This window comes from Heloderma suspectum, chromosome 4, assembly GCF_057233095.1.
Source record: "Heloderma suspectum isolate Gila_16-S chromosome 4, 16-S_ref, whole genome shotgun sequence".
Lineage (NCBI taxonomy): Eukaryota > Metazoa > Chordata > Lepidosauria > Squamata > Helodermatidae > Heloderma > Heloderma suspectum.
Window position 1 is genome coordinate 107,460,014 of NC_139461.1, and position 23,833 is coordinate 107,483,846.

General features: G+C 41.9%; 1 protein-coding gene and 1 long non-coding RNA gene across 3 annotated transcripts in view; one reads left to right on the forward strand and one right to left on the reverse strand.

The window, feature by feature from the left end:
• LOC146347251 (uncharacterized) overlaps nt 1–13,522 on the reverse strand; it is a 79,685-nt gene extending 66,163 nt beyond the window's left edge. Inside the window, exon 1 of the long non-coding RNA XR_014790216.1 lies at nt 13,217–13,522. This is a non-coding gene — a long non-coding RNA (uncharacterized LOC146347251). The remainder of the gene's footprint in view (nt 1–13,216) is intronic.
• Nucleotides 9,600–23,500, forward strand: STMND1 (stathmin domain containing 1). Of its 2 annotated transcripts, XM_084850262.1 has the most exons (5): nt 9,600–9,722; nt 10,685–10,876; nt 16,247–16,394; nt 20,017–20,165; nt 23,214–23,500. In XM_084850262.1, exons 2-5 carry the CDS (start codon nt 10,793–10,795, stop codon nt 23,481–23,483), a joined length of 651 nt encoding a protein of 216 aa, XP_084706388.1. In that variant the 5' UTR covers nt 9,600–9,722; nt 10,685–10,792; the 3' UTR covers nt 23,484–23,500. The 2 variants fall into 2 exon arrangements, with proteins under 2 accessions (XP_084706388.1, XP_084706389.1); XM_084850263.1 differs by lacking the exon at nt 9,600–9,722 and having other exon boundaries at nt 10,767–10,876; nt 22,485–23,488.
• Nucleotides 23,501–23,833: the final 333 nt, after the last annotated feature.

Consider the following 23,833-nt stretch of genomic DNA (forward strand, 5'->3'; position numbering starts at 1 on the left):
GTTTCTTAGAAGAAACAAGATTGTTTTTTTTAATTTCTTAAATATGGGATGAATATGTATTATTTCTTCTTTTTTTATATAAACTGCCTAATAACCATAGTTTCTGGGGCAGTATATAGTAAATCAAAATAATAAAATGCAAGATAAAAATAAAATAATAACAGGTAAAATAGCACAGTATAAAAATCAAAACAAAATCAGCAGCAGAGAATAAATTACAGTGCAAAGACCTAAAAGCACTAAAATTATTTTCTAAAATGCTGGGAAAATAAAAAAGGTCTTTATCTGGTGCCAAAAACACTACAATGTGGGCGCCAGTCAAGTCCAAATAGGAATTTGCACAGCCATGCATATACAGTTATTGTTTTAAATGACAGAGATAAATCATGCATATAAATTACATATCAGTGTTGTCAAATGGGCTCCAAATGCATTTTTTTAAAAAAATCATTAAAAAAAGCAAGAAATGGAGGGGGTATCAAAGGTACACCTCACCTGGGGCACCATTTGACCTACCCCTACATTTCCACCAGCCCTAGAACCTTATCCAGGGTGAATTAAAGTCAGTGGGGAATTAAGAAAGCAATCCAATCTGACCACCAGATCAGAGGCCCACCTTAAAGGCCAGAAGAGAAGGCATAATTTCACACAAGATCTGCATTCAAACACCCTGAACTTATTAATCAAGTAATTCACAAGTGTAAGTTGGCAAAAGATTTATCTGTACTGGACAGCAATGAGAGTTTAAAACATGTTTTAGGAACCAGAAATCTAATGTCTCAAGTCCTTAGCAAGCAAATATCTCTTGACAAGTCATATACTTCGAGCTTTTCTACATGAGGATGTTAATTTTTATTTATTTATTTTTATTTATTTATTAAATTTCTTAATCGTCCATCTGGCCAGTCACCCGGCCACTCTGGGCGATGTACAATGGTGCAATTTAAAACAGTAAAATTATACATTAAAACATTATTTAAAAATACCCTAACCCACCCCAAATGCCTGCCTGAATAACCAAGTTTTCAGTGCGTGGTGGAAGCTCATTAAAGAGGGGGCATGGCGGAGTTCCCTAGGGAGGGAGTTCTCTGTGGTGGCCCCCACTCTGTGGAAGGCCCTCTCCCTCGTCCCCACCAGTCTAGCTGTCCTGGCTGATGGGACAGAGAGAAGGCCATCTGAGGCTGATCTTGTTAAGCGGCCTGTCTGGTGTTGCTGGAGGCGCTCCTTGAAATAGGCTGGGCCAGAACCGCATAGGGTTTTAAAGGTCAAAACCAACACCTTGAATTTGGCCCGGAAAACAACTGGTAACCAGTGCAACTCCCTCAGCACCGGAGTGATGTGATCATGCTGGCAGCTGCCTTTAATCAGGCAACCTGCCACGTTCTGCACCAGCTGCAGCTTCCGAACCGTCTTCAAAGGTAACCCCACATAGAGTGCATTACAGTAGTCTAGACGAGAGGAGACCAGGGCATGTACTACTGAAGGGAGCAGATGGTCAGGAAGGTAGGGGCGCAGCTGCTGTATCAGATGGAGTTGGTACAACGCGGTCCAGCTCACAGCTGACACCTGAGCCTCCATGGACAGCTGGGAGTCTAAAATGACCGCCCAGGCTGCGGACCTGGTCTTTCAAGGGTAACCGTACCCCATTCAACACCAGGTCATCATCCCCCAACCTACTCTTGTCTCCCACCAGAAGTACCTCGGTCTTGTCAGGGTTCAGCTTATTCCTCCCCATCCAGCCACTCACCATCTCCAGACATTTGGACAGGGATTCTACGACCAACCCTGGTGAAGATTTGAATGAGAGGTAGAGCTGCGTGTCATCCGCATATTGATGGCACCACACCCCAAACCTCCTGATGATAGCCCCCAGTGGCTTCACATAGATGTTAAATAGCATCGGGGAGAGGGTGGAACCCTGTGGCGCCACACACATGAGCGGCCACGGGTCCAACACCTCCTCTCCCAGTGCTACCCTCTGGTACCTGCCGGAGAGGAATGACCGGAACCACCATAATACAATGTCTCCAATGCCCATCCTCTCCAGGCAGTCCAAGAGGATACCGTGGTCAACGGTATCAAGAGCCGCTGAGAGGTTGAGGAGAACAAGGAAGGGGCATTCACCCCTATCCAAAGCCCCCCTCATATCATCCACAAAGCAACCAAGGCTGTTTCTGTCCCATGCCCAGGTCTGAAGCCCGACTGAAATGAATCTAGATAATAACATTTCGGCTTCTTCCAAATGTGCCTTCAACTGCATCGCCACCACCCGCTCAATGATCTTGCCCAAAAATGGCAGATTCGAGACTGGGCGAAAGTTGTTCAAAACTTGGAGATCCAAGGAGGGCGTCTTATCACTGCCTCCTTGAGGGCTGATGGCATCACTCCCTCCTCAAGGGAAGCATTCCCCACTGCCCTGATCCCCTCACCCAATCTCTCTATGCAGCTCATAATGAGCCAAAATGGGCAAGGATCAAGTAAGCAGGTGGTCGGCCTTACAGATGAAAGCACCTTGTCCACTTCAACAGAAGGAGGAAGCTGGAATCGATCCCACAAAACTGGTTTGCCACAGGCCACCTCTCGCTCGCTAACTGTATCCACGGCGCACAGAATAACGCTCCTAATCTGATCAATTTTATCTGCAAAGTGCCTTGCCAAGGCCTCACAGGACGCCTTAGAATGCTCCAGCAGTTCCAGAGCAACTAGACCAACCAGGCTCTGGACCAGTTGGAACATCCTCCTGGGACAGCACTCTGCAGACATGATAGAGGCAGCATAGTATTCCTTTTTTGCTGCCTTCATCGCCACGTGATAGGCTGAAGATACAGTTCAAGCCCATGTCCGATGGTCTTCAGAGCGAGACTTCCGCCACCGGCGCTCTAGCCGTCTCACCTCCTGTTTCAGGGCTCATAACCACAGATTAAACCATGGTGCAGTTCAAACCCTGTTCAGGGGGAGAGGGCGATTTGGAGCCACCCAATCTAATGCCCCAGTGATTGAAGCATTCCAGCCACCCACCAGGGCCTCGACCGAGTGGCTGTTTGCGTGCTCCAGAGAATCCCCAGGCGTGTTCAGGAATCCATTCAGATCCATAAGACACCTGGGGCGGACCATCTTAATGGGTCCTCCACCCCTGCGGAGGGATTGTGGAACCGAGAAGTCCAGCGTCACCAGATAGTGATCTGACCATGACAAGGGGGTGGTGGATATACCCCCGCCTTCCAGATCACTCCCCGCTTCTCCAGAAACAAATACAAGGTCTAGTGCATGACCAGCTACATGGGTGGGCCCAGTTAGAATAGGGTACAGCTCCCAGGAAGCCATAGTCTCCATGAAGTCCTGAGGTGCCCCCGTGAGGATGGCCTCTGAATGTACATTGAAGTCCCCCAACACCAATAAGTTAGGGGACTGCACACGCACATCAAAGACCACCTTAAGCACCTCAGCCAGGGAGTCAGTCGTGCAGTGGGGTGGATGGTACATGAGCAGAATCCCCAGACTGCCCTTCGGGCCCAACCTCCAGTACATGCACTCAGCGACCTTGGTGTCCTGGAGAGGGGGTCTGGTGAAGACCAAGGACTCTTGGTAGATAACAGCCACTCCCCCTCTCCGATCCCCAGCCCTCGGCTGCTGTGCATATGAAAATCCAGCTGGGCACATGGCCACCAGAGTTGGAGCAGTGGCCTCAGCCAGCCAGGTCTCCATAATACATGCCAGGTCTGCACCCTCATCCAGGATCATGTCATGGATGAGGGATTTTTTCTGGGTAACAGACCTGGCATTGCAGAGCAGCAGACGAAGGCCAGAAGATGGAGTCACGCCTCCCCCAGCCATCCTTTGGCTCTGGACAGGCCCAGAACAGGGGACATATGTTACACATCTCTCCCTTGTTCCCCTTACCTGGCATGGCCTGCCCCTAGTGCTCCATCAGCACCTGCCACCCAGTCTCTGTATAGAGACTGTTAATCCACTGTATCTATGTTTGGTTTCGTCGAAGAACTGAGATCTGAGCACTACACAAAGAGCATTTCCTTTCCTGCTTTTCTGCTACATAACTTCTAGGTGGCACTGTGGTATAGTGAAATAGCACAAATACACAAAAGGAAATCTCATTTTCTTTCGCTTTCACAATTAAATGCTGCACTTTCCCTGAACATAAGAACATAACAGCCCTGCTGGATCAGACCAAGGGTCCATCTAGTCTACCATTCTATTCACACAGTGGCCAACCAACTGTCGACCAGGAAATCACAAACAGGAAACGAGTGCAACAGCACCCTCCTGTCCATGTTCCCCAGCAACTGGTGTACATAGGCATACCGCCTCAGGTACCGGAGGTAGCACATAGCCCTCAATAACTATTGATATACTTCCTTTCCAGGAATTTGTCTAACCCCCTTTTAAAGCCATCCCTGATCTAAAAAAAATTGCCAGAAGTGCTCTTTAGACACAAAAGTGAAACTGGAGGGTCACATCATCATCCTAAGAACCTGTAAACAACCATGAATAGGGAATGATGAGCACACGATAAATGCCTCATATAGAAAACCCTTCTTTGAAGATGAAGATGAACATTTATTTTTGAATACGGATGAGTTCAAATATGCTTTTAAATGTTGAGCCAGGTATATCGTTATATATTTTAAAAACTCTATATGTGTGGCCAAGGTTATTTATCATTTTTCTGATATTATGTTTATCCCAATATCATGGATGAAAATACAATGTGATATAAGCAATAAAGTGGGGCAACTGTAGTTAACGTTAATATGATTGCAGTGTTTCTTGTTGATTTTTTCCACTGTGATATTGTTGCCCTCTACTGGCTTTTATTATGTATGCACACATTATAAGAAAATGATTGATCTACAGTCATATCTCAGTACCATCAAACTTAAGCAGATGGACAGATGGAGAGATAGATAGGGTGGATTTTCATGGTTACTGCTTATTCATTAAAAAAACAAAACAAAACACCCCTCTCTCCTTGCCTCTTGCTATTACAGAAGTACTGCTACTGTTCCCCATAATACCAGCATAGAGAAACCCCATAATACAGGGGTGGGTGGACTTCAGACTTGTGGGATTTGCATTCTTTTTTACTAGAACCTCAAAGTCCACCAATTGGAGCTTGGGGTAAAAGTCATAGGGTGCTTCTAGACAGATGGTCCCTTGCACTACCAACAGAAAGTCATTGAGCATCTCTACATCAGCCTAAAATCCTGCATTTAAAACAGGGCTTTCTGCTTCTATTTTAAATGAAGGATCATGACGGACTCCCTTTACATGGGCTTCCTTTCCCTCCCCCCTTTCCCCCCTCCTTTCCCCCTTTTCTGTATCTTCCATATGTTTCATTATACAGATGCTAGATGGCACTGTGGTCTAGCTTCTCTTATTGCAGCTTTTCCTTTTTCAAGAGGGAACTCAAGCGGAACTCAAGCACTGTAATTTGACCGCTCATTATCTCTGATCTTTTAAAAAACAGAATAAAGGTCATTTAGTGCAAGAAACTTCCTGGAGGTTGATGACATCATCTAAAGGGCACGCAAACCTCCGTGAGTAACAATCTCAATAGCAGGATAAAAGCTCCCTGTGAAGAAGTCCCTAGTGTAGCTATTCTATCTTGCTTTCCTTAAAGGATTTTTGTGGAAAGAAAAAAGACAGACGGAACAGTGGGAAAACAAAAGCGTGTCACACGTCAAAGATAAAATTCCATGTTTGAGGCAGGATGATTGCACAATAAAAGCCTTGTCTACAAGCACCCTGCACTTAGAATTTAACAAATTCTGAGCTCAGGAATTTGTTTTGTGTACCAGAACTGAATTGATACCACAGGCCTTTCACACAAAAATTCATGCCTAGAAACCCATACTCCAAGCTTTCTTCATCTGAGCATTATAATTTAGGGTGGGTGAGGATCATTTTGTTGCTGTAATACTTTTGTTGTTGCTCACCTTCTGCACATCACCCAGAGATCTATTGGTAGATTCTGATCTACCTTCTACCCACCCATGCCTTGGGCCCAGCTATCTAAAGGATGGGAGAGAGAGCTACCACAAAAATAGTGGTATTTTTTATGGAAACAGGGCTTACAAGATCCTATACCCAGACATAGCCACGATAGCTTTTAGAACTCCGATAAGAACAAGCTCTTGCAATGATCAGCAGGTATACACACTCCCCACACTCTTTCCATCTGATATCCTGTCATTGGTCAGAACAACAGACAAAAAATGGCAGATGGAACACGGTGGGTTGGCCTTGATTCCTGGCATAGGATCCAGGATACCTTGGACCTGATTCTGCCCAGATTTATCCCCCTGCCTGACCCTGAGCATGTGACTGATCGCCATACTTCTAGCTGGCCTCTCTTATGCCCATGTGCTGGACAAGCCTATGACCTGGTGAAAAAAGAAAGATTCTTCTCATTCTCAAACATATGCAGGCTTAAGAATCCACCAGCTGCCATTTCTAAAACACTTACTGTTGTATCCAGATGTAGTCATACTTAGAGTAGATCCACTGAAATCAATGGGACTTACATTAATCATGACTAACTTAAGTCCCATCAATCTCAATTGGTTTATTATAAGTCTGATTATGTCTGGATCCAACCCATAATGTTATTTCCCACCAGCCTTTTTTTCCATTTGCAAATTACTATGAAATGTGGTTCTAAATAAAGCTTCCTGACTTATGTTTATGCAACAACCTGATATCTCACACCTACATTTGATTATCTGTTTTTCCTAATTGCTGACATTTAATTTCTATTTTTCTTTAGCTGCTCTTGCTAGTTGAGAAAAGTAGACGTTCTGTGGCTTATTGGCAAGATTACACAAATAAATGTTTATTGGTTTAAAGATCATTCCATACAACACTATTACCTTTTCATGATTCTTAACTGCAAAAGCAAACAAGAAGTCAGACCTGTGTAAATTTAACTTAATGAACTAATAAGAGCTGTAAGTAAGTTTGTTTATAACCACGACCATTTCAATAAAAATTTGTTAGAAACTGATGCTAATTTTTTAGCATGTATGATCTTAGAGCATGTATGATCTTAGTATGATCTTCAGATTTTATGCAATAGTAAGTCCAAATGAGTTCAGTTGGATTAACTTTCTGGCAAGTTATAACTGTTTTTTAAAGCTCTTGATTGTTTACAAGTGTATCAATGTATAAGTATTTGTACACAGACTTTGTTTTGACTACATACAGCACCCAGGAAAGAAAATTCTGCAACTTTCAGCATGCAGAAAGCCCCAGGAGGGGGGGGCTTAGTTATAAGAAAGAAGCTAAAAATACTTTACTTCAAAGTAGTTACAAAAGTTGTTCCAATTTATTTTACTAAAATGTAGTTAACTACTAGATAACGTCAGACTACTTGTTGGGCTGTAGTTAGCAATTCTAGTTAAGTGACTTTTAAAATAGTGCTATCAGTGTATTCCCCTTTGTAGCTGCAGAGTTAATGGGCTTTTCTACATGAGGCTTTTAACTCACACCTTTACCGAGGTGTCTGCTTCTGGATCATTTGCAGGATTAATATCAGCTCTTTTACATGTGTTTTTTCACATGCATGTGTGTGTGTTTCTCTGCCTTTCTATATGTCCCATTACACAACCACTAGGTGACGCTGTGGTATAGTGGAATTGTGCAATTACATGAAGGTTCTATAATGCCATTGAGCAAAAATACTAGATTTTCCCTGTTAGGAAAACCCCCGCAATAATGGTCACAAAGCATGGGAGAGGCCCTGGAAGAGGAGGATGTCATCTAAAGGACCTGCCCAAATGGCAAACTCTATAATGCTCTGCATACAAAGGTAATAATATTGCCATTATGCATAACAGTGCAATCCTAACTTGAAGATCTGCAGAATGGAAGTAGTTAGGATAAGGTAAAGCGCCTCCCCTGGTGGAAAGTGCCCATTGCTGGGCTCCGTCAAGCTCCATCATTGGATCGCCTCCCACCTCCACCTGCCAGCCCAGGCATCCACCGGCAGACCTGCGTCACCACAGAAGACATGACAGCGGAGGGGTCAGAAAGGGGGTGAAGCATTGGTGGGATGTGGGCAGGGTATGGGCAGAGAGCAGTTGTGCTGCATCCAAATTCCCTCCATTCCATGGACATGCCAACACTGAAGTGTAAAGTTACACATAGTTAAAGGTTGGTGTAACTAATCCCCTCACATTGTGCATTAAACTTCCCTCCCATTAGGGGAGGGGAAAACAGAATTCTAAAAAGCTCTCTGCCACCACCTCCTGCCACACCCACTCAGAAAGCACTCAATCACAGCACACCATCATCAGCATATAAACCCTACACAGGGAGACCATAACTAAGAGCTTTTCCACACATGGCATTTATTGTGCACTCATCATTCATTCCTTACTCACAGTGGTTTAAGGGTTCTTTTAGGGATGTCATGGGTGCCCAACTGGGTCTGGGAATTTGTTGGGCTCCCCCCGCCCACAACCCCCGGACTGCACCCCTTGAGACGCTGTCCTTGCTTGCCCCCTGTTTGCGCCCTCCAGGACTAACCGCAATCCCATTCAATATTAGAGGATTATACCTCTAATATTGCGCTTGGTTAGCTTTCCCAGTTCCAAACTGCGCATATTTATGTGCATGTTTTAACTTCCTGTTTTATGTAGCAATCAAAGGTGAAAATGGCGGGCAGTCACCGGGATCGCGGTGAGCCTGAGGAACTTGCCAAGCTCGTGGGCGGCCCAAACACAGGTCCGGGGGGTGCGAGCGGGTGCGCCACTTCAGTGAGCGCCCGGAGAAACCGAGCTAGGGTGAGTTCTTACATCCCTAGGTTCTTTAGACGTCTGTTTTTTAAGAGCACTTTCCCGGGGGGGGGGGTAGAGCAGGAAAATTGATTATTATTTGTGAAAGCGAAAGAAAAGGTCTTTGTATTTCCTACTTAAATTTTCCTACTTGTGTAATTGTGTTATTCTGCTATAGCACACACATTAGAGGTTATGTAGCAGAAAAGCAGGAAAGGAAAAGCTCCTTTATGTAGAACTCAGATCTCAATTCTGTGACAAAACCAAAAGTACATACAGCAGATTAACAGCTTGGTGTAGAAAGGCTCTAAAATGATAGATTGTGTGGAATGAGGCAATAGTTCTCTGGGTTTATGTCCTGCACACTTCGATTTCAGAAGGGTGAATTCTGGTGATGGGATTCTAAGGAGAAATAGCAGTCTGCACAACACAGGGGGAGCACTCTGCATTCAGAAAAGGGACTTTGCACAAACAAAAATGAAAACAGAAACCTTTTCAACACGAAGGGGACAATAAAGATACTGTGCTATGTGACTTTGTAGCATGGTGTGGGTGTGTATTTGAGCGAGGGGGGGTTGAATGTGTCTGGGGGTTGTATTCTTCTGGGATGGAATGGGCTGCAACAAATAAAAAGGTAATCTCCTTGGGGGATTTGAACAGAGAGCTTCAGCTATGGGACAGTATAGAACTGCAGACAACAACAACAACTACTACTTGTCATATCCTGGCCATGTGTGTGGCTACACTGTCAGGCTTTACCACAGTGAGGCCTGGTTTCTTCCAGTCTCTCAGTGCTTTCACTCTCTCAGCAGTGTGTGGGTGATGACATTGGCAGGAGGGGCTGTGCGCGGTGGATGTCAGGAGCTGATTGTCTGGCCTCATTTATTTATTTGTTTGTTTGTTTTATAGCATTTGCATCCCGCCTTTCAGGTAAAAAGGTCCCAGAGCGGCATACAAAGATAAGTCTGGGCAGGCTGTGTCGCTGGGCAGCTGTGGGTATGTGATGGTTCTTGATTGGATGCTGTCAGCACAACTGCTACAGATATCACAGGCATGGCTATTTCCTCCCTGACAACTGGATACAGCAGATTTGTAACTGAGGTAACTGGGGCAGATCTGGTTTGTGGTGGTTTTCTACCATTAGAATTGCACTGTAAGCTTCCATGCACACATATGCCGATCTACATTTCCTATAAAGTGAAAATACAGAAAGATAATGGTATGAGGCCTAGAAGAAACTAAGAAATCATACTTGAGGACAAATGTTAGCATGTTTTATAGTCTTTAAAACATCCCAAACGCCAAACAGCTAGTTTATCAAAATACCCCAACACAATTATGTCTTGACTTCCTCTTTTATTCACTTCCTGAACTTTTCTGGTATTTCCATGTTTCACATGACAAAAACTCAAAGCAAGAGGGCTAAACTTTCCTCTGTGTTTGAAGAGCAATTGACTCCTGTCTGAAACTCATAACAGCTTGTTTATACAGTGCAGTTTAAAGAGCTTCCCTATCCACTGATATTATCTAATGTCCTTCTTCACTGGGGTTTCTGTCTCTGATATTTTATATTAATATACACCCAAACAGCCATTTTTTGGGAACTTTCTAATATCAATTTATTTATTTATTTATTGCAGTCAAGACAAAAGGATCTGGATATAAATTGATACAGGAGAAAAGACAGCATGAAAATGTGTTTTTCTCCTGTTTAATTGGGATAGCTAGGATTCTTCCATAACCCACCAAGATTTGTTGCTGTCATTCTGCTGTCTACATCAGACCCAAGACAATTGTTCATGCGTAGACAGGGTCACTTAGACTAAGATGCTGAGTACTACAGCATGCTAGACATCAGACAAAGGCTATTTTCTGGGTGTGATTTATTGTAGTAACAGGCCTTGGCAACAGCTTAAGTCCATAGTGATGGTGAAGTGCGCTCATAGTTTCTGCAAAAAAACAGGAGGCAGAACTGCTTCCAAACAGGCACTTGACACACCATGGGATGCAGCACTTCCAGCAGGATAATTATTGAGAAGCCATCACCCAAGAATCCACATCACGGCAGAGAAGCCAAAAAGCAGGTAATACATTGTTAAGTGTTTTCCACTTCTGCCAATAGTGAGAAGTTCTAAAGTCACTGCTACAGAGTTTTGTTTTCTTTAGATGAAAGATCACTGGAGAATGATGGTGTCTTTGTAATGTCTGCCTTATTTGCACACATATGAGTAGAGCAGAGGTGGGCACCACATGGTCCACTGGCTGAATGTGGCTCCCGTGGCTATTTTTGCAGCCTGCTAAGCAAGGTGTGCAGGACATGCACACCTTGTTTGGAAGCAGTATCATGCTCCTGGAAGTGGCAATGTTGGCATCTGCAGCAGTTTCAGCACGGGGGGGGACACTCCTGGTGGGTTCTAAGGAGGGCACCCCAGGAAGATGCCCATTCTTATAGCAGACCTTAGTGGGAAACAAAAGATTCCTGCAGCAGACAGCAAATTCACCCCTCCTGCATTAGATTTCCCAAAGCAACAACTCCTGCTGTCCCTCAGACTGCAATACAATCAACTCCAGTCAAAAATTGCCATCTCTCTATCATCCAGTCTGTGTCCCGAGCCAAACAAGAATTGCTTCTAGTTTCATTCTGTCCTTTCCCCCAACTCTAATGGATGTCACTTTCCCAAAGTAGATTCCAGGCCATTATAGTCCTTTTGTTAGAATGAACTGGCTCATTACACATATGTAGGTAGCCATGGCACTGAATACACTAACATTGAACAGGCAAGACAAGACTCACTATGGGTCCAACTATGGAAGTAGTTTTTCTTTCCCTTGCTGTTTAAGAGTGGAGGAAAATGCCTCTATCACCTCACTAAGGGTGACTAATGTCTCTTAACTGAATGGGTGAAGATCCTGCTATAATGCTACATCTGCTTGAAGCCATATTAAACTGCCCCCTGAGTATATTCTAGTAGGTAATATATATATGTGTGTATACCCTGTGTGCGTGCTTGTGTGTAAATCACCCTCTTAGGTCCAAACACTCCAATTCAGGACATCTTTATTCTGGACTTCACTCAGTCCTGTGATATTTATAAACACAGGTATAGGCTTCATTATAAGTGTGAAGGGGGTCTGAAAAAGTATCAGTTCAGCTTTGCCCCCAAACTGCTATAGTACCCGGTCATCTATCCACCACAGTCTAAGGAAATCAGTGACCTTGGAACCTAGAGCAGCACAGACGCCCCGCTTGCAGCCATTTTCCTAACAGTATTGGTAACGGCTATGTAGATATAGTGTCATTTCCATAGAATTGCTGTTGTGAACACATTTAATTATTTTATTATTTATTTATTTATTTATTTATTTCATTTCTATACTGCCCAATAGCCGAAGCTCTTGATATCAAGATCTCTTGATCTTACATATCAGTTACTGATCGAAAGACATGGTGCAGCTGTTCCGTCTTTCCCTCTTTAACAGATTGTTTTGTGGCAAGAAAGATGATGGAAGAAGAGGTGGGAAAATTTGGGAGGATTACAAATGGAAGACAACATTGTCTGGACCCCCTGTAAAATTCCATGTTCAAGGCAGGACAATTGCGTAATAAAAGCATCATCTGAAAGTACATGAGGCTGTTAAACTGCTGCATCTACTTTTGGTTTCGTTGCAGAATTGAAACACGAGCACTACAAGAAGAGCATTTCCTTTCCTGCTTTTCCACTACATAACCACTAGGTGGCACTGTGGTATAGTGGAATAGCACAAGTTCACAAGTGGAAACAGCATTTTCTTTCACCATCAGAAATAGTACCCCATTTTCCCTGCTCTAAAAACACTTGCCAACAGTGCTGTTTACAACAAAAGTGAAACTGGAGTGTCATGACATCATGTAAAGAACCCGTAAACAACCATGAGTAGGGAATGATATGCACACAATAAATGCTTCGTGTAGAAAAGCTCTAAGACACTATTTATATGTCACTGAGGTAGTATATTAACCATCCAACAACCTATTTCTCTGAGGTTCATTCATTCCAAGGTTGCTTTAATAAACTATCAAGTCTTGTTTGTGTGGTGTCATGAAGATCATATTGTTTCTTCCCATGCCAGCTCCACTGGTATTGGAAAGAACAACATAATCAGCACAAACCCATATGGACAGAGCCTTAAATGTTACTGAAGTAACCAGCAACCAAACCAGGGAGGAAGCAGTTTTTCAGTGCCTATTAGTGATACACCAGTAAAGTCGTCTTCAGAGAGACAGATAGTGCAAAAGGGAACCAAAAGGATAGGACTGAAATAGCAAGGAGGTTGGAAAACAAGACCTACAGTGCTTCTAAACAAGGGATTCATATGCAATTACCACTGTTTGTTCACTCACTTTTTATGGGGCATTCACACGATGTTGTTATCAAATTACTGACCTCTGTTTTCCTCATCCTTCTTTAGGTTTTTTTTAGACTGCAGAAAATCCAGTTTTTAAAAAAGCCCAGAAGAGCAGTGCAATCTCCATATGTGTAGACAGTCTTAGTGCTGTTCTTCCAACTTTCCAAAGAGGTGTGGTTTTGACAGTGCACTGATAAATCAGGCAGGGAAACCTACCACCATTTTGCACATCTCTTCAATTATCCTTTGTTCTACTATCCAGCACCTCCTGTCCAGCTTTGTTCAAGAGCGTCTGGGGAAAATAAACGCTGCCTGCTTTCTACCCAAAAGATTCTACCCTGAGTAAACCCCACCCCCTGAACAGCTTTGTTGTGGTTGAGGAACTAACAAACTTAGCCTCTCCTCAGGCTTCCTTTTCTGCTGCTTTCTTTATTCTCTGCCTCTAGAATCTTCTTTGCCCCTGCTCAGGGCAGGCCAACCAGACAGAATCCTGGTTCCTGATGCATTAGCTGTCCCCATAAATGGCTTTGAGGAAGGAGAAATAGAAGAACAACTTAAAGGGTTTAAAGGAAAGGTTCTAGGTCAGGAGGTGGACATGTTTTTTTAATTATTATTTCCTTTATTAGTTGTTCAGTTTCATTATTCTGACAATAAATGGGGAAAAACAAGCTGTTTCTTAGTAACTATTGTAAGGAGTCCAAAGTGGCATGTGTTGGGAGAAAAATATTCCCTTTTGCTTGTGTAAAATTTGCTAATTATCCATCTCGGTGGAAGATTGCATTTTGAGCGAGGACAGAGGGGTACAGCAGCAGTTGCCAACTCTTTGCATCTCTCCTTGTTTATTTGTGCATGTTCCTTCCACCAGCACCCTTTTGTTTTGTTGCTAGTTTTCAATCCTTGGGGGAGCAAAAGTTGTTCCCCAAGGAAGAAGATAATTAGCACAGGGTGTGTTGTCTTCAGGCTTGTGGGTTCTCCTTTGTTTTTTCTTTGAACCCTGAGATCCACCAACTGGAGCCAGCTGCAAAATTGTGGTTCAAGTGGCAAACATGTTATAAGAATTAAGGAACAGGGTGGCTCTCAGCAGATGCTCAGCCCAAGAATTTGTGATCCGAAGAGCTCTATTTTGGGGGTTGTATTTAATATTTGATTGTTGTGTCTTTAAATACGCATTGTACAAAAGGGGACAGATGGGGTTACTGCTAGTTCCCCATGCTGGAAATCTCTCAGCAAAGATGGCAGCAGTTTTTTGTGAACCACCCAGAGGGCTTCGGCTATTGGGCGGTATAGAAATGTAATAAATACATACATACATACATACATACATAAACAAACAAACCAGAACCAAGCTCACAAGTCCTTTCATGCAGAAATCCATTCCTGGCTTTCTCACAAGCATTACGTTTAGCAACCTAATTTAGGCTGGCTGGGTGAGGGCAAGCTTTTTAGTTGTTGCTGTAGTTAGGCAATTAAGAGTTAGAAACCCTTGCCAATCGACTGCAAATCCTCCAGAGATGTACCAGTAGATCTCAATCTACCTTCTGTCCACTGTGGTCTAGCAGCTGCGGCAAGGCCCAGTAGCCAGATGGGATTTCTGCCAGCACGTAGCTGGCGCTCTGCTATTTGAGAGGGGTGGGGAGGAGGCTGTGTGGAGTCCAGAGACAATTGAGTAGGAAAAGCAAAGGTAACAAAGGTGTTGGCCATAAGCAAAATTTAAATTTCCAAATTTAGAAAGAGTTTTAAAAGGCATGTAGAACAAAGTGTATATAAGCCGCTCATATTGGTGAAAGTGCCTGACTGAGCCTTTCTCAAGAGGAAGTCTTTCTGATATTAAAGCACTGAGTAGGAGATGGTATAAGAAAATGATATCCATAAAACAAACACTGGGAGAGGTCTTCCTAGTGATCTGTGCTTATATATTACGAGTTTACTCTTGGGGTCCTTCCAGATGGAGGTCACCTAGTGCTGCTACCAATCAAAGTACATAGTGCAGCTATTCTGTCTTTTCCTCAACTGATTTTTTGTAGAAAGAAAAAGACAGTAGTGGTGGGAAAACACAGTAGGGTTACAAATGGAAGACGTTATCTGGAGCCCCGGAAAATTCCATGAATGAGGCAGGGTGATTGAATGATAAAAGCCTCATCCAGAAGTACCCTTGGTCAATACTGGGTTGAAATGGATTTAATGAGCACAGCACCTATGCCAACAATGTATAAAACTCAAAGGTAGTTATGTTTGCATGGCACTACTATGAAGAGAGGAAAACGTTCTCAGTTAGCAAAATTGATTCTGGAAAAATACCAAATTAAGGCTGTAATCTTGATCATGGCTACCATCATGTATTGGTCATGGTGGTCCAACATTGTGCCTTCCCTCACCTTTCTACCTGCTGCCACCTCCAGATGTGACCTTCTTGCATCCCCCCACCCTCCCCAAGCCTTTTCTGATTTTCTCCACACAGTTCTTTACTTTGCACATTTGTACAATCCTCTGCAAGATTTTTTTAAGTAACAGTGCAACAGTGGCAAGTTTAGAATGGTGGCTGATGCAAGCAAAAGCCATGCCAACAGGCATGGAAATAAAATCATATTAACAGGAGCTGGGGTAGCATTTTTGGCATCAGAGAATTCACAGCTGTGCCAACTCTGAGTCTGCTTGGCAGTAATATATGGCCAGAATCAAAGCTCTGGTGTTAAATATTATGCACATTTATGACGCAATGTAAACAAACTAAAGGAGACCAGATGCAAAGGATGGCAGGACTATGGCCTCCATGAAGCAGTCCGGTTTACAACATCCTTGGCTGCCTTTCACAACAATCACCACTGACATTCAGGGGAGGAGAACAGCCCTTCTCAGCCCTTCCCTTCCTCTGTGGCAGTTTTCAGAAGAATAGAACAGACTTAGACAATTGAGCCAAGAGCATGAGCAAACTCTGGAATTATATAGATATAGATATAGATATAGATACACATACATACACACACACACACACATATATATACACACACACACACACATACACAGTAGGATTTGTGTACATATACATGCTAATGTCATTTATTTTGTAGGCTAAAAAGGATGCATCTCTTGGAACATGTGACAATATCTCTCAAAGTGGGTCGGGAGTTGACGATAATTCCTGTGAAGGAAGATTGTCAGAAGACGGTACAGAACAGTTACCATGTGCTAAAGAAGAAAATAATGAGCAAGATATAGGTGCGGATTATAACAAGTCTTGTGTTACAAAAACAGTGTTTTGTGTTTGATAGCAGGAAGAGAAATGTTTATCCAGCTTTTTTTCTTCTTGTTGTCATTTATCTCTTATTTTTCATGTTCTTTGCACATTTATAGTCCACATGTGACAGAACCATGGATGTTCACCTAGGCACTCCAGCCTGCTTCTTGAAATGGGGTGGTAGGGAGACAGTAGATCTACTTGTGGGTAACCACCCAGCTGACCTCTTGAAATGGTTAGAGTGCCAGTATTTCTATGCTGAGCTGTGCATGCATGAACTGCAAAGCACAGACAGATAAGCGTTGGAACGCACAGGAATAAGGAGAAGAAGCAAACGTAAACAAGACAAGGAGCAGTCATGTGGACACTGCCCAATACTGGTGGATTAAATGCACATGTGAAAGGGAATAAAATCCATTATCCACACAAGTTATTGTTTGGATCGTGCACCAAGATTTCAAATCCCCAGTTCAATACTCCATTGCAGGTACGGCTGCTAAAGTGGTTTGTGACTCACTATGAAAGGCCGCAGTCTTTAGACTGTTGACCCAGTAGCTGCTCTACTGAAGTTTGTAGCTTGTTATACAGATTCTTTGGGCATTTCTACACCAGCCTAAAATCCTGCATTTAAAACGGGGCTTTCTGCTTCTGTTTTAAATGCAGGATCACAACTGACTCCCTTTACATGCACTTCCTTTCCTGCCTCCCCTTCTTCCCGTATCTGAGTCTTCCATTATCTTTCATTGATCTCGCTCCTCTTCTGGCCACTTTAAGTCTTTTGACTGAGGAAACTGAAGCAGAACACAACGGTGTGATTTGATAGCTCATTATCTGCAATCTATTTAAAAACGGAACAAAGGGTGCATTTAGTGCAGCAGGGTCACGGCAGAGTCACTGCATCATGTAAAGAACCCACAAACGTCAGTGAAGGCGCAATCTCAGTCACAGGATAAAAGCCTGGTGTGAAGGAGCCTTTTGAAACTACATAGCTTCTGGATTAGAGTTCTCTAAGGTATTTTGTAAAGGAAACTAAACTTGCATATGCATAACTTGAAACATGCAGCATGCTGAATGCCTTCCTTCTTAAACCAGGCTTTGTGCCATGGCATAAATACTTAGGATGTATTGCTGCACAAACCACACTGACCAGAATGGGACCCAACTGTGGTTTAGGGTGTGCTCTTACACCAGGACAATGGAGGCTGCTTGTAAGTATAGCAGATAAATTCCCCTTATTTTTACATTTAAAGGAAACCTGGTTTAAGATAATCTATAAATGGTGTAATGATCTACAGATTGTATACCACTCTACCAAAATTAAATAGAATGAACAAGACAAATATTTTTGACTGCTTGAAGATGGTGTGATTCATGCTGACTATTAACAGTTATGATCAATTTGCCCTAAAGTTTCTAGATATTATAATTAGGAAGGTATGAGAATTTTGTTTCAGTTCACAACTCATCCGAACTTGCCCCGTTCGCCACTACAAACGCAAATGGGAGCACATTTAAAAATATATATATTTGCACATTCCCAAATGTGATCATGTTTAAAAAATTTGTGAGTTTTTTTTTAATGTGCATTTTGAAACGTAATAGTACCAATGGGGATCAGAAAAAACAGCTGTAAGGCTGGAAACCAAAATAAAGAAGGAACAGCTGCACCAATTGAATTCCCAACACGTTTCAACACAGGTCTTTATCAAGGGACTTACAAACTCTTAGGGTGCATTCCTATCCATGTTTAGAGAGAACAAAGTCCTACAACTCCCAGCATTCCCCAGCCAGCATGGGACTGAACCCTTAGAGACTTTTCTGGAGGATTCCCTGAGCATTTCTACACCAGCCTAAAATCCCACATTTAAAACAGGACTTTTTGTTTCTGTTTTAAAGGCAGGATCATGAAGACCTCCCTTTACACACGCTTCCTTCCCTGCTCCTTTTCCCCCTTATCTGACTCTTCAATATGTTTCATTATACATATTGTATAATGAAACATACTGCTAGATGGCGCTGTGGTCTAGCGCCTCTCTTGCGGCTTTCCTTTTCCATGAGAGAACTCAAGCAGAACTCAAGTGCTATAATTTGATAGCTCACTATCTCCAGTCTTTAAAAAAAATGAATAAAGGTCATTTAGTGTGGGAGACACCCTGGAGATCTATGACATCATCTAAAGTACCCGCAAACTTCTGTGAGAAGTCTCAATAGCAGGATTAAAGATCTGTGTGAAGATGCCCTCTCTCCCTTACTTCTTCCAAAAAAGAAGTAAGGGAGAGGGAATCCTCCAGAAAAGTCTCTAAGGGAGCAATCCTATGGCCACTAGACACTGTCTAGAGGGCCATAGGATATGCTCTTTTCCAGGAACCAATCTTGGAGCCCACACTCTGAGGTTGGTTCCCGGAAAACCGACTTCCCCCCATGTCCACGCTGCCTCTGAGGCAGCGCAGAGAAGCCTCATCCTCCGCACTCGGAAGAGGAGCACGGAGCGACTGAAAAGGGGCGGGGCTGGGGGCATTCCCGGGTGGGGAGAGTGGAGCCACGTGTATGACACATCCTATGTAACCTCCTCTCCTGGTCAGCCCCCCGTGGCTAGGCAGCCAAAAATGGCTGTCTAGCAGAAAATAGCAAGGCAGGAGAGGCACAGTGGGAACGATCCCCCGTCCCTCTCCTGCCTTGCTTTGGATAGGCAGTCGCCTCCGAGGTTGGAGATGGCCGCCTATCTTAATTTTGCATTTTAAAACGTGCATTTGTCCAAAAAAAATATATATTTTCACGCTTTAGTTAATGGGGGAAAGTACACATTGTAGGAAATGCACACAGAAATATTCACTTTTCCTGTTCAAATGAACCAAAAAAAGTCACAAATGAACATGGTTCTCCCATTCCTAATTTTAATATTATTACTGAAGTAATTATGAAATTACAGTTTATAAACACAGACAATATTTAAGTATGATTCTACTTTAAGTCAAGCTGTCAATTCTAAAAGAAATAATGTATTTTTAATGATGAAACTATAAAAATTATTATGCTAGGTATTGGAGTTTTAAACACTGTTCCAGAGCACAGAGAGTTTTGGAAATAAATCTGGGGGACTGCGGCAATGTAAAATCAGATCCCTATTAGATATGCTCAAGAAAGGAAGGGGATTTATGATTTAATGGCATTTACAGAATATTGGTTAAAGATTGGAATTTAGGATAACATTTATGTATATGACAATATTATGTAATCTTTGATGAAAATGGTAAATTAAAAAGATTAACTGGAACTTCACAAGAGCTCATATAAATTCAAGGGTATTTTTGCTGGATAATTTCCTGGTGGATTGTGTCCTAAATGTTCAACCAACACAGTATAAAAATCCTCTTGTAAGCAGAGAACCTGCCTGAGGCCAATGAACAATGTAATTTCTGTGTTTGACTTTAGGATAGATTTCGATTATAGTACACAACCTTATTTCCCCTCTCAACATTTTTCCTTGTGTAAATAAAAATATGAATTAACTCCAAGAATTTAAAATAGCAGTGAACTCAACCTGATTACGGTTTTTTCTTTATTAAGAAAAAATATATAATTTAAAACTTTTTATTTGTGAAGACAAAGGAGCTGGACTTCCCAAGAAACCAGTGAGTTTAATAGAAAGTGAAAGACAAACATCATCTAACATTTTGGAGGAGCTTCGGATGCAAGGAATAATCAAGACCCCTAGTGCAGCTTCTAAAAATAGAATAGCAGATGACACCATGGTAAGTAACTTTCAAAATTAACTGAAATATACTTTCAGCTTTGAGTTGATGTTTTCTGCTATAAGCTATGGGTTACTTCTACGATAAATCTGGCTTGTGGAACAGGGAACTAATTTTATTGATTTCATTCAATTTCTTTCTGAAGGCCTCTTGCTCTCTCAATCAGCTTTATGCTTTCTTCCTTGCCCTTATGTCTGCACCTCTATCCCAGAAAACCTTTCTGATACTGCCTCTCTCTTTTCTTTCAACTCCCTCTCCCAAGCCCACCTTTTCTACGAAGACATTGGCACAATCCCTCTCCCCAAACTGAATAACTGGGCTGAATACATAGGGCATCTCTACACCACGTAAAATCCTGCATTTAAAACAGGGCTTTCTGCTTCCATTTTAAATGCAGGATCACAACAACTTCCTTTTTCATGCACTTCCTTTCCCACTCCTTCTCCCTGTATCTGAGTTTTCCATTATCTTTCAATGATCTCGCTCCTCTTCTTGCTGCTTTTCCTCTTTTCACAGAGGGAACTTAAGCGGAACACAGTGGGGTAATTTGATAGCTCTATGATCTATATAAAAATGGAACAAAGGGCATTTAGTGCAGGAGACGCCCTGGAGGGTCACAGCATCATGTAAAGAGCCTGCAGACTTCCGTGAGGGAGCAATCTCAGTCGCAGGTAAAAGCTCCATGTGAAGAAAGCCATAGGATTGGCTCCACAGAAACACACGTGGGGCTGGAAGCTGACTTTCCTTCTTCCACTTCCCCTGGCACTCCCCCCAGCCCCCCTAAAGTCTCCCCCTGTGTTTGCGGGGACCCTGCTAAATAGGGTTGGCTGTGGTGCAGGGCCTGAGGGGGAAGTGGGGATCCCCCAAAATCAGGTTGGAGGATACCGGAAACATTTGCTTCTGTTTTTGATTAACTTCAGCTTAGCATGTCGTTAGAACCTGAAACTACAGTTAATCTCAAACTATGGTTTGTTGAAACAAGCCTGTTTCATAAATCATGATTTGAGGCTAGCTTATTTTAAACAAACCATTGTTAAGATTAACCACAGTTTGTCAGGCTTGGATGACACAACAATAAAAAATGGAACTGAATGCTTCTGACCTCCTCCTCACAGCCATGCCAGAGAACGAGAGTTGTGGGAGAGTGTGTGAGCCCAGGTAGGCCTGTGATGTCTGGATGCAGCCATTGGTAATAGGCTAGCAAAAAATATGAACTGGCCTCTGATAGCTCCATGTATGAAAGTAATCTAAACTCACCAAAGTAATGGGCCAGTCTTATTCATATCCATTCTGAAGTAAGTCGTAATGTATTAATTTAAAAAAATGAAAATTCAAAATTATCAAATTACAAAAAAAATACAAAGATATGCTACATAGATATAGACACAAAAACACAATATATTTTGAAATTACAGTTTAAATGTAAGAATGCCAAACACAGATTAAACCAAATTCAAATAGAACTCATTACCATTAAGAGCACTTGAAATATATTGTTCCACTGGCCTCTAGCTTATACAAACTTTCTGATACCTATTATCTGATCTGATTCTAATAAGTTGATTTAATATATCTAATTTAATTAGATACCATTTTATATAACCATGCAGTTTTTGTAGGTCTTGTTGCTTTGTAAATGTAACTCTTGCTGCTGTGACCATACACATAAGCAAGTTCTTGACAAAATTTAATAGACAAAACATTGGATGGACTTGCTGAAAAAATGTCATTGTAAGTGTTTACAACTATTACCCAGAATTTCACTACTGTTTTGCTATATCACAACAATGACAGACTTTTTTTAGCATATCAATACTAGTGTTTAATGTGCTGGTTCCTGTATATTTTACTAATTTTCCAGAGAGCTAGATCTCATTGGAATGCCATCACGTAACAATTATCTCATATACTCAATGAAACAATTAAGTTTAATCCTCTAGTGAACAGGAAGCAACAAATGTCTTATGAAATATCAATCTGTACATCTGTTCCGCTTCATCATATAGGGATTTTTGCATAGGTGTGCTGAGTTCATTAGAATGCAATAGATTTTTGATGTATGTAATTTATGTATGTAAGTTCCAATATGTTCAATGGCAATAGTGAAGCGTGTGTAGGACTGCAGTGTGTGTAGTGCTTCCCTTCAATGTGTATTTCTTTCCATTCTACTTAACAGAAGTCATTTTCAAAGCTTGCAATTTAAATCTTTCACATGTGCATACAAAGTAGAATAGGCTCTTCACCTTTAAAATACTGTCTTCCTTCACATACACACACACACACACACATATATAAAATTGTATATATCTATTTCAACAGTTGGTACATATGGGAGGACCACTACAGAAACCACCAGCCAAACTGGAAAAGCTTGAAAACAAAAGGAAGAAAGAACATAATTTAACAATAGAGATCACTGAAAACAAGACCACTTTTCTTGAAAATAGAAGAAAGCCACTAATCTGACCCACTTTACTATAATGTCTATACCTATACCTAATTATACCTAATAATCGAGAATGTATGTATCATCACAATAATGTATCTTTGAATTAGGGAAGTCTCGATCCTTCTTATAAACTAAGTTCAACATTAATTGTGCTGATAGACCCATTTAACTCTGACAGAAAGATAATGGTAGCTTTAACAATAGTTCTGTTCAGGTGTTCTTAATGTGGTTACAATCCATGCATGGAGGGCAAATGGGATCAGGATTGTGGTGGTAGGCCCTCCACATATTGACTGTTCATCTGTGCATTGAGCATATGTGTGTACAAGTTTTATGCACACAGGCTCTCTCTGTGCAATCTGTACCCTGAAAAGGGCAGGGCCTACACACGTACAACTTGTATACATGTAAGTTGTATCCAAAAAGGAACAATCAGTATGTGGAGGTCAGGATGGGCCCTGCCACTGCAATCCTGAACCCTACCCTCCACATGTTGATTATACCCATATTAATAATTTCTACATGGGGCTATTGTATGTATATGTGCATCTCCAAAACTATGTTATGCCTACTCTGTCTAAAGAGTCATCTCTTTTCAGACAGGAGAAGAACAAGTGGAAAAAGAATTGCTGGTTGACAAATCTTCACCAATAATCTATCATGAAAGCAGAGCTACAGGGAGTGAGATAGACTGCTCAACTTCTATAGTTAAAAAAGCTTCAAATACTTTTCAGTTGCAGTCCTTAAATAATCTGAGGGCAGGAACTTGGATGGAGAAGGAAGATGTGAATGATAATGTAAACAGTTTGGAAGAGTTTAGTGTGGTGGAGTCAGATGTAACTTATAACACAATAAATGAAGTATTCTGACCAGCAAAACTGCTTTGAAACATACTGAGTCATAAGAGTTTTAATCTAATTAAATGTTATTGTCATCATCTTTAGGTTTTTCTCCTACATTGAAAGAAGCGTTAAAAACAAAACAAAAAGAATATTTGATTATGTTTTAATTTGGTCAGGTAATTTCTCTTTCTTCAAGAGACAAATAAGAGCATGATGCAAATAGTTCAGCAGGATTGTGTATATTTTTGAAAGTTCAAGGAGAAGAACAGCAAACAGGAAGAAGAATGTTTAAAAAATTGTTACCCCACTATCACTGTTCACTATCACTATACACTTAACAGCATAACAAACATTAATCAGAACTGAGCAGCTATGAA